General features: G+C 40.6%; 1 protein-coding gene across 1 annotated transcript; it reads left to right on the top strand.

The window, feature by feature from the left end:
• Positions 1-467: 467 nt before the first annotated feature.
• LOC104072465 (melanoma inhibitory activity protein 3-like) lies at positions 468-11,133 on the top strand (the record flags this gene model as incomplete). Its single annotated transcript, XM_009585785.1, is given in 5 exon segments — positions 468-601; positions 5,908-5,994; positions 6,993-9,727; positions 9,729-9,922; positions 10,849-11,133. Coding segments are annotated over 5 exon segments (3,435 nt in total), but the record flags the coding sequence as incomplete, so codon positions are not given.
• Between the last annotated feature and the right edge of the window lie 392 nt (positions 11,134-11,525).

Raw genomic sequence — 11,525 nt, 5'->3', positions numbered from 1 at the left:
TCGTTCCTCGCCTTTTCATCAAGTTTTCCGATCCCCCCAGCTCCTTGGGTTGTTGGGTTTTTTTCCTCCCCCGCAAAACCCTCTTCTCTTCTAATAAACCCGCTCTCTGGGTGTTGTTTGCGCGTTGAATAATTTCAGGGGTGATTCGCCAGGACACAGATGTCATCTTTCAGCCCGTCTAATTTAGTATTAATAATTAGCTTCATAGCGCACTTCTGAAATGTAATTCTCAAGTGCTTTGTCAAATGCTTGTCTTGATCAGTGAGGTTGCTTTTTTTTTTTTTTAATAGTCTCTTATTTTAGTTATACTTTCAGTTAAGTTCTTATCTCTTGATCCAATCTGGAAACTAGGAAACTGGTGCATACGGGGAGGTCTTGTTTTCCGCCAGTTAGCGAAGACCCCTTTCATGAAACTGTTTTATTATTATTTTTAAAGTAATACTCTGCTTTTTGGTTTTTTTGGACAGTGCTAATGTGCCGAGGGAAGGCAACTCAGGATTTTAAAGGTCCAGATTGTCGCTTTGTAAATTTTAAGAAGGGAGAAGCGGTGTACGTATATTACAAACTAATAGGAAAATCAATCGAGCTCTGGGCTGGAAGTGTAAGTACTGTAAAGCATTTGTTCTGTTTGCTCTTCTTGGCGCTTTTTGTTGGTAATCTTTTTTACTTCCTTTTGCCTCATGGAAGAACGCTTAGGGTTTTGAACATAGCTAAATAACATAATGAATGCCATTTTGTCTTGAGACCAGTGTGAAATGGGATGCGGTTTGATCAAACCCAGGGCATTAAGTGCTGTGAAAAATGGGCAACGCTAATGTGTGTTTAAAAACTGTTAGAAAACTGCCCTTGTGTTGAAAATCTCCCATTGCAGAACTGTAAGTGGTAGTCCGTGAGCCTGCCTGGAAGCTGAGCCTCCCTTCCCATCTAGGGAGGCTTAAGCTTGTGCTTGTGTTTACCCCTGACGTGGTCTCATCCTGCGCTCTGTAATCCTGCTAAAAATCATTCCATGTACGTGTTCTAATCATGTTTCTCTTCCTAATATTCGGCTGCTGTCTTCCCCTTTTTATCTAAGCTGCATGCAGAATTGGAGGAAAAAAAGTAATAAAACTAAAAAGAATTAAGGTAAATTTGATTTTTAGAAGGTCTGTCTCTCTTTCAGCTTTAGTAACACATTGTAGCAGCTTGCAGAGTAGTGGCCTTGTCCAAGTCGTCGTCGTCTTTGGGCAAAGAGAGGGTTAATGGGAAAGGAGGGTCCCCATACTTGCAGTTATTTCATAGAAAACTCCTCTCGGCTTTCATGATAAACACCTTATTTGCCTGACAGAAGCAGAAGTGAGATACCCTGGAGGAAGAGCAATTTTTGTGGACTTCCCTTGAAAATGCTGGCAGTCTGGAGGTTGCTTAGACCTAGTCCCTGTTGCCCCCTCCCCATGCTTCCCCTACATACCTTTTTGTGTCCACATCATTTCCTTCAACCTCCTTTCTTACTCTGGTCTTCTACAAGGGATAGCCAATTGCCTGCGACAGTGGTCTAGGCTGCTCGACGCCACACCTGGGTGTGGGACTAGTGGTTTAGTGAAAAGCAGGATGTATCACTTTCTCTAACCTGTTCAGGCTGGGTGTGGACAGCCAAGCTCTCAGCAGGAGCTGAATCCAATTAGAATGATACAGAAGAGAGCAGAAAACTGCAGCACGTGGTTAAAGAAGAGTTTATAATTGTATCATGCTGGTAATTCCCTTCTGACATGTACTGTACCATAAATAATCTGGTTAATTAGCCGGTACAGGTTTCCAGGGCTGCCAGTTCTTGAGATGCAGAGTAGAAATGTGGGGCCAATTTTGCATCTTCTAACAAGGTGTAATGCAGGCTGCAAGATCAGACAGCAGGTTTAAGGTAATTGCTGAGCTAATATTCAGTTTAACTATTCACTGATAGGAGGCTCATGCAACAGATAGGTGTGTCTCCAAGTTAAAAGGATGTTTGCTTTAACAAGTAAAAGCTGAAGTTGGCAGATCTAAAAGAACTGCAAAGCTCCATTTTATTTGTTGTAATTTTTTAATTGTGTTACACTATTTTCTATGTTCCTTTTAGGGCAGCGATGACAGACTAATTCCTTTCAGTTGGTGTCTATAATCCTTGTTTCTTTTTTCCCTGGTTTGATTGACTGCTTCTGCCTTCATCGTAATACTGCAACAACCAGTTTGCAAATGCTGCAGCGGGGTCAGAGGTGCCTACCTTTGCATGTTGAGTAGGACACTGTCACGTCTGACCCTGTCCCTGACTTGCAGATAGCGCTGGGGTCTCTCTCCTGCAACGTGACTTCCCATGCCAGATTGGGCTGGGCAACTTGATTTATGCAGACCAGCCGTGCCTGCTGTGTGCAGTCTTGGAGCTAGGGGGAGGCTGTTGCTTGCTAATTAAAAACAGGCTACTTAGTGAGGTTGGCCTTCAAACAAATTCCAATGAAAGACATGTTACCTTCTGCCGCAGCCCTTTTGGGATCTCATCGCGTGACTTTGTGTGCTCCTGTGTGTCACTTCATCTCGTGAATCTACCCTACTGCCTTTTTCCATTCCGCAAAGTTTTGGGGGAATAATGGCATAGGGCATAATGGAAACTATGAAATCAAGGGATAACTGGTATTCTGATCTTTAGATGGGTACAGACGTTAGGGGAATGTGTGTATGAGAAGCTTCAACTACTGCAACCTGGGGCTTATTTCAAACAAGTTGTAAATACAGGCTTTAATCCTGAAATCGATTTTGAGGAGCCGTCAGAAATACGATAGTATTTTTGACCTGAAGGGAGATGATCTGATAAGAAAGGAGCCTTTCCCCAAGCCTGAAAAATCTATAGCAGTTGGGTCTGGGCTTTATTTGCCTTTGCTTTTCTAATTCACCCTGCCTTTTTCAAGCCATTGTTGATTTTTTTGCCCTGTGCCAGCAAACATGCTGTATTTTAACAAAATAGATCCTTTATTTTATGATCCCAGTCTCGTATACTTTATTGCTTGCAGAACTCCCATTGAGCTTAGTGAGTATTTTGCATGGGAAAAAATTCTGGAACCCAGCTATAATATATATTCTATACATGATGTGACATGCAGTTTTTAGCAGAGCTGTCTAAGCCTCATTAATAAAGCAAAGCCAAATGCTTGGACAATATTCTGTGACCATTATTTAATAGTGATTTTATGTTCTGAATTTCACGAGTTCCTCAGTTCCAGGAAAATACTTGATTTTTTTCCCAAAGCCGAAAGGTGGAGCACATCTGGTGCTCTCATTGTCCAGTGCACCCTGTCCTGCTCTAAAACTAGTCTCTTCTTCAGCACCCACCTCACATTGTTTACACTGCCAAGTTGTATTATGTAGACTTTCCTCCTACGCAGTTCTCCTGCACTCTGCCCTCATCTTTAGCAGAGTCCAGACCTCCAAAACGATTTAAGGTAATTTAAATGAAAGTGCTGCTTTTTAACAAAACATTTCAGCAAAGACACTTTGAATTCTTGCTGCAGAAGATTGTTATTTTATCTTGCAGCAAAGGGCTGAACTTTATTCCTTTGATTCAAATTGAGAAAACTATTTCTGATTTCATCTTACAAGAAATGGACTTGGCTGCATGCAGGTCATGTTTTTTTGGGTGGTTGATTATTTTTTAGTTTGTTTTCAAATCTTAAACATAGGGTAGTAGAAAGGAAGACAGGTGGGGTAAATTTAAAGTAAGACAGAATATGTCTGGAGGACCCAGAGGATCAGGGAATTTGTTCCTTTTGTTTCTGTGTTTTCTTAACAATGCCAGCGTTCAGAAAGGGCAGACCAAACCGACTCCCTTCTTTGACCGATGTTCTGCAGTTTTAGGTACCTGTGATGCCTGTGCTTTAAGGATGTGGGCTTTAAGATTAAAAACATTTGAACATCTTGTTTCCCAGCTGTCTGTGTTCTGTCACTGAGGTAGGTGGTGTGAGAAGCTGGTTTCTTGCTCGGTGGTGGTCAGTGAATCTGCCGCAGCTGGCTGCCACACGTGGGGACAGATGCTGTACGCACAGCTATGTGTTTTGTCCACCCACGGCATTTTAGCTGGGAAGGGAGTGGAACTGAAGGATGCACTCTTTTCTCCCATATTTACTTGGCATTCATCGTGCCTTTCCTCTATCGTATCTGTAGAGAATGAAGAATGTTTCCTTTATTTGCACAATGGGGCATTTTTTCCCTTACAAGAGAGGACTTGTAGGGAGAGGAGCAGATGAAATTTTGGGCATGCAGATCCCATATGGCTCGTAAACCATGTAAGTGGCAAACTGGGTCACTGCAGAGGATTTGTGTGGTCAGCAGCTTGGATTACACTAAACGAGTTTCAGATTGTGATGCCTAATTATAATGGTAGTCACGGAGATTAGTCTGTAAGGAGGCTACTTCGAAGCTTTGACTTTTGTTTTCAGAAAGATGATTTAAAACTGGAATAGAAGTTTGTAGAGAGAAACAGGCCAATTTAGAATAAAACTGTAGTATACTGCACAAAGACAAGCTTTTGAGTTGACTTAGTTTAATTTCCCGTTCCCAATAATAAACCTGCATACATTATCTCTTTTCCATAAGAGAGTATCTCTGTGTGTTTACAAAAGGTGGGGAGGTAATAGATTTGGTTTTTTATATATGTATAACTAACTTCAGAGATCTCAACTATGGAAGGTAAGATTTGAATGAGAAATAGTTAAAAAAGGAAGCCTCATAATGTGTCAGTGCTTTGCTTACATAACAAAAAAAGAAGGTATTAGTACATATTGTTTACTGGATATACAATTTTCTTTTTTTTTAAATCCAGAAAACTTCAGGTCAGGTGAGCCTATTTCAGTGATACCAATGTAACAATACATATATCTATATATCCCTAATTATTTTGACATAACTGGCTTCCTTTTTAATTTGATCTTTAACTGAGTGCTCTTCCCAAATAAACTTTTCAAGAAAATTGGCAATTGTCGTCTCCCTCCTGTAACAAAACATTGAGGAAATGACCAACACTTTCCCCCCCGCCCCGCCCCCGGATATTTTGGTCGTCTAGGAACTCTGTACCGTTCTAGGTGTGTCCACCACGCTCTAATTGCCTGCATTATCTAATCTGCGCAGTGATAGCATGCTATTAATATTGGCTTCTTGACAGCCGTTGTCAGAACTCTCAAGTGAGAGCATTACTGTGTAGATCTTATCCAGTGAGTGATAAAAGAGATTCTTGTCTTCCACTGTTTGCCTTGGCTTAGCAGGTTGACTTGCTTGAAAATAGCCATCTGCAACTGATTTTTGCTTGTATTAGTCACTGAAGAGCAACGATGCATTTGCAAAGGTATATTTTCCACGCAGGTTTTAAAATAGATTATTACCTGAGGTACAATTTTGCATTTTCCTAAAATCTGCTTTAAGAAATTTTTTTTTTTTTTTGCTTAAGCTGCAAAGTGAGCGTATTTCAGGCTATAATATTGTGCGTGGATGTAAATCTTCTTAGTCGAAGATCCTCTTCTGCTTACTACTTGAGAAAATATCTGAGGCATATATGGTGCCAATGAGAATGCACATTAGCAGTTAAAGCACGTGAGCCAGAATGCTTGGGCTTCACTCCCAGCTCTCCTAATAATTTGTAATAAGTCAGGCTTTAAAATATGAACAGTGAAGTTGCTAAGTTTTACAAAGGTGTTGTGAAATGTAAGTATAAAACCTCAATGAAAACTCTTGCATAAACAAGACATTGCTAATCTTTTTCTTTTATTCACTGTATTAAACTTCATCTAGAAATACTTGAGAGTGAGTTTGACGTGTTTGTTACTAGTGTCTGTAATTAGGATTTTAACATAGTCATGTGATCTCAAAAGCTTCTTTACTGCTCTTTGTTTGCTTGTGTTTGTTTTCTGGCAGGTTGGAAGTGATTTTGGATATTTTCCAAAGGATTTACTTGAAATAAATCATAATTATTCCAATGAGGAGCTAGAGTTACCAACAGATGTAAGTCTTGTTATTTTTTAATTGGGCTGCTTACTGTTTTTTTGGCATTCAATAAGATCCCTGAGGAGGAGAATGGGAATATCAGTGATCCTTAGATATCTTTTGTTAGGAAGCAGGTACATATGTGCAGAGACGCAGATATGTGTTGGGGGGTGGAATGTTTGTGCAGATATGTATGTCGATGGGTGTGTAAGCATCAGCCCAAAATATGGGCATTGATCTTTCTCTTCTTGAATATTCTGGTTTTCTTCTAACAAAATCTGTTTGGATTGAGCTCTAGAAATGCTGCTAGCTGGCTCGTACCTAGGCTGTTTGGTATATATTCAGAATTCTTTCTTTTCCCAAACTTTAGAAGTTTAAAGTATTCTCAGAAACAAACAAAACCAGATACACTGTTAGCCCTTTGATTCTAGAATTGGTCCTTGCACACATAAATGGCTTTCATGCACTAAGACCTAGTCACTCCAGAGTTGTGTGAATAAGGCCTCTTTGTGGATGCAGCTTCAGACCCTTATGAAATCCTATTCAGTGGTTTGCACTGCTGTTTAATTTATTTTTCAGAAATTGTGCGAGAAGCAGCTCCTGCTTGGAGGACCTGGTCATTTGAGGAGAGACCAGCTAAAAGAGACTGGGACAAACAAGCTTAGTGATGCTTGTTTTCTTCTCCTCACTGGCATTCAGCAATAGACTTGTTCTTAATTCAGGATGTACGTGATGAGTAAAGTATAATACTGTCAAGTCCATTGCTGACTTCCAGTTTGTTCCTCACTAGGAGGTCTTTGATGGGGCTAACCCATGAGCTTTTTATTTAGGGTCCTCGGGCAAAACTTCTACTGATTTCAAAGAGAGTTTTGGTTAAGTAATCAAGGAGTTAATTCTGCATGATTAATATAATTTACTTTGCTGCTGCATCTCTCTCTAACCAATAAAATGGATTTGGTCTCATGACTGTAATAAAGAAAATAATATTTGTGACTACATACTGTTTTTCATTTCAGGAAACAGACTTTGTTTGCTTTGATGGTGGAAGGGATGATTTTGATAATTATAATGTGGATGAGCTTTTGAAGTCATTGCAAGAGACAATAGCAGATGAAGGGGAAACTGAATCAACTGATCCAGGGACAAAACCAGCTGAAGAAACCGAAAGGGATGAGGAGATTGAACAGGTTGATACAGTAAAGTCCCTTGATGCTTTTGAGACAGACAATCTTGAGCTAAGCACAGAAGAAGACAAGGAAGCCCTTGCCATGACAGAGGAAGTAGACAGTTCTCCTACAGAAGAAACTGAAAATACTGGGGGAGACTCCACTGTCAATAGTCACGAAGAAAACTCTCAGGGAGATCAAATTGCACATGAACACTTGAAAGGAATGCTACATGGGAAACTAAAAGGGCTAGAAAGTGAAAATACCAAAAACACTAGTATTCCTCAGGGTGAAACCAGTCAACTTGACAAAGAGAGTGAAGAAGTCAATGCCTATACACTTTTAAACAGAGAGCTCTCTGTGAACTTGAAAACAAAATTTGGCTCAACTGCAGATGCTGTTGTATCAGACGATGAGGTGACTCGCCTTGTTACATCACTGGAAGATGATGTTAATGAAGATTTGAGCATTAATACGCATGATGCAGAGGAGGAGCCAGACTTTGCAGATCAGTCTGAAGAAATCCCTTTGCTGTCTTTTACGGCAGAGGAAGAAATTACATCTCTCGCAGATTTAGAAGATGATGAAAACGATGACATTGAGTCACAAAATCATGAACTTGATGAAGATGCAAAGGGTGCTACAGAGCTAAATAACCAAAGAGACAATGAGGAAGAACCCGATTCAGATGCGTTAATTCTTAAGGATGCCTTCAGTAAGAGCAAGAAGTTGGATGACAGTATAAGTGTGGACAGGTTCGAATCTAAACAAACAGAAGAGAAACAGGATGAGGTGATGCTAATTAGTAAAAGTGAAGCACCAGCAACAACTCAACCTGAGGATCTCTCCAAAGAACTCCTTAGAAAGGAACCTGTAGGTACAGGTGATCTGGGTTCAAAAGAAAAAACAAACAAAACTGAACAGTTTGAAGAGCAGCTCACGGTTGATGGAACTGAGTCACATACTGAAGAGGTGAAGAGTACAGCTGTGCCCGATCCTCATGTTTTGCCTAGTCCAGGAGATGATCTGGAGTCCAAATCATTTGTTAAAAGCAAGCAAGATGCTTTAAAACCACCTGTTGGTGATATTAACAAAAGTCCAGAAAGAGTGCTGCTTGCTCAAATAGAGAAAGATGAGAAAAAGTTTAACGATGACACCTTGGAAGACGTCTTGGAAAGTGATTTAAAGCACAAAAAGTTATGGGAGAAAACAAAGGAGAAAGGAAGAGCTGAGAACAAGCCTTCTGTTGATGTTCCAGCCAAACCAGTGAAAGAGGTAAAAAATGCATCTCAAAGTGACTTAGGAGATACTGACCTCTTGAAAGAGAAACTGGAGCATGGAATGCCTGCTGTGGAGAAAGAACTTCTGAGACATGAAGAAGATTTGAAACAAACAGGGGAGACCGATCATGAAAATCAAAAAACCACCTCGCTTAACAAAGAACCTGAAATAAAAAGGAGAAACATGAAAGAAACCCCTGCAGGGGAGGGAGACCCAAGCCATAGAGGAGCTGTTGAGCAACCTAGGCCATGGGAAAATGAGACTGAGTATTCAGGGGCAGATGTGAAAGAAGAGCTTTCAAGAAATCTTGGCAAGATGACAGTATTTGAAGAAAGCATTGAGAAAAGTTCCCCTGAAGAAAAATCAAAAAGCACTACACAGAATACTAATACAGAGAATCCTACTCGGCAAGGAACTGCTCGTACTGAGGATGCAGATTCAGACAGAAATCTTGGCACAAATTTAGCTAAAGAAAGAACACTAAGACCAGAATTGCAATCCGAAGAGCCAGATGCTGAAGACGACCCTGACCTGAAACAAGTAGAGGAAGAGCTACTGGAAGATGAGAATGCTGCAAGTGCAAAGCTGTCGCAAGCAAGGGCTGCAAATGTACAGGGTGATACACTAAATGTTAAAAGTACAAACCCTGAATTAGAAGTACTAAGTGAAGCTGTTTCGGGAACTGCAAATCCTACTTATAAAACAGGAGAGGAAACAAACGCATTTTCTAAGGAGGCTAAAAAAACGATCAGCATGCAAGATACAAGTGAGACTGGGAACAAAGAGGTTCAAGTACCAGTGAGTGAAGATGCTGAATTGGATGAGATGGAACGTGTCATGGAAGATGATGAGGCGTCTTCTGAAGCTGAGGACCCATCAGCTGTGGAAGAACATAATTTCCAATCTCCTGACACGGAAGACAACAATGACTTTATCCAAAGGAAAGATCATCTCCCAGAGGGCATTTCACAGGAAGACTCAGAAGAGGTGCAAAATTTAGAGCATAGAAGAAACCAGCAATCTGCACATTTCCCCAGCCCTGCTGACAGCTCAGCAGCCACAAATGACACTGTAACAGACTTCAGTGAGTCTGTGAAGCGGCTCACAATAATGAGAGATTTTCTTGATGAGAAGCGTGTAATACGTCTACAAAAGTACCTTGGGCTTCAACACGTGGTTAGGATAGAAGCCATGTTTCATGACATGGAGGTAGAGATGGAGCTTGCTCGGAAGGCAAGCCATAATAACGAAGATCTAGAAAAAGCTTTGGACCAGATACTTGAGTTTTCAGAATCGAGCATTTTTTTTTCTGGATTCCAGAGTGGCAGAAAATAAAGAGGAGGTGGTGAAAGAGATGGATTTGTATGATGAGGAGAGCGCGCTGATGGATGATGTTCAAGAATTGATATATTCTTTAAGAAGTAAATATTCATCTGCTAGTGAGAGTGTCCCACTTGCATCTATTCCGGAACAGGAAGATGATCAGCTGCATGTTCAAGGTAGGATGTTAAACCAGTTAATAAATAGATGAAATGGAAGTAAAACCCTAGCCCTCAATACTCTGTAACCCGGAGAAGCTTTAAGAAGAGGGTGAGGGACCAGAATTGAAAGAGGCCCTGTGGAATCTGCTGGGATTTTGCTTATTTTTAATGCTTATTTTTGGCATGGTGATGGGTGTCCCAGGGACAAATCCTGAGAGAAAACATTGAGCTCAGCATGTCTGTTCTTGTGGGCCAGGTTCTGTGTAAGATAAGTGGGATCCGTGCATGGATATGGCTGGAAGAAGCCATTCAACTCATGTCTATACCTCATCCTCTCAAGAAATAGGGATTCACATATATTAATGCGCTGAATTTTCCGGAGGGTTTAGAGCAGTCTTTTTTTCTGAACTAGCTAGTATCTAATTATGAGAGATCCAGTGATTAATGCAAAGCTCAGGCACTAAATCCATGCACCTAAAATGTCAGGTGTCCCTGTCATCATATTTTTGCCCACATTCATAAAAGAGTGCTTAAGTAGAAATACTGAACAAACAGATCTTTTGATGGGGGAAGAACCAACGGTAGAGTCTGCTGCAAACTTGCTGTTTTTTCTAATTAATGTGCAAGGTGGTAAGATGCGCTCTTAGCAAGGCTCCTTTTACAGTAGTATGTGTTAAGTATGTGATTTCTGATAAAGTCACGAACAATGAAAATATTTCATCTTGCAGTATTTCCTTGTAAGGTCAGTGGTTGATACATTGCATAAATTCAATATAAACATTTAATTAGATGTTACTGAAAGTTGATTGAGAATATATTGGAAGCTGAAGTATTTAAAAAATGTCAAGAAAGCTTTGTCAAATGCAATATTTCACTGGAGACACATGTGGGTAAGAAATACACATTAGCTCAGTGCTTAATTCATATCTCCCTCTCTGTCACAGATGGTGCAAAAGACGCTGAATATGACAGAGTTTCCATCAGAAACCCAAATGCCATTGATGAGAACAATCAGGAATTTCATCAGCTTCAAGATAGGAGGCCACAACAGCCTACTGAGGAGAAGGAGGAGAGGGCTGTTAATGTTCCACCTGAGCATGAAGAGGCCAACTTCTTGCATAATAGAGAAGCCGAAGAAGGGTACGATAGTGAAAGAGGATCGCTGCTGGAAGATACTTCCTTTGGGTCAATTGATTCAGGACAGAGTGCCAGGGAAGATATTGCTGCAGGTAACCTTTTGGAATTGGGTTATTTTGTTCTTTTACTCTTAAAGAGGAGCATGGTTGAATGGTTTTTAGGCAAATACCAAGGTTTTTCACTAATATTTTCATTGTATGTTGCTGTAATCCTAATGGCTTTCACTAATCTGTGACAGTCCCTCTAGTGGCAGTTTTGTCTCGCTACCACTCATCTCAGCAGAGAGGTTTTTCTACTACCTTTTTGCACTAGAGAAATAAGAAAAGTTCTCCTGTAAGTGTTATAGTCTGAGCTCGGGCTGATGGACTGTGTCTCAGGATGGTAGTGGATAAAGAGCAGAAATCACTGGAAGCATACTATCAGGCCAGGTTTCCTCCTCCTTGCAGGGGGACTGACAGTCTAACCATTAGGCTATAGAATCATG

This window comes from Fulmarus glacialis, unplaced genomic scaffold (genome assembly GCF_000690835.1).
Source record: "Fulmarus glacialis isolate BGI_N327 unplaced genomic scaffold, ASM69083v1 scaffold48199, whole genome shotgun sequence".
Lineage (NCBI taxonomy): Eukaryota > Metazoa > Chordata > Aves > Procellariiformes > Procellariidae > Fulmarus > Fulmarus glacialis.
This window is presented reverse-complemented; position numbering and strand designations above follow the sequence as displayed.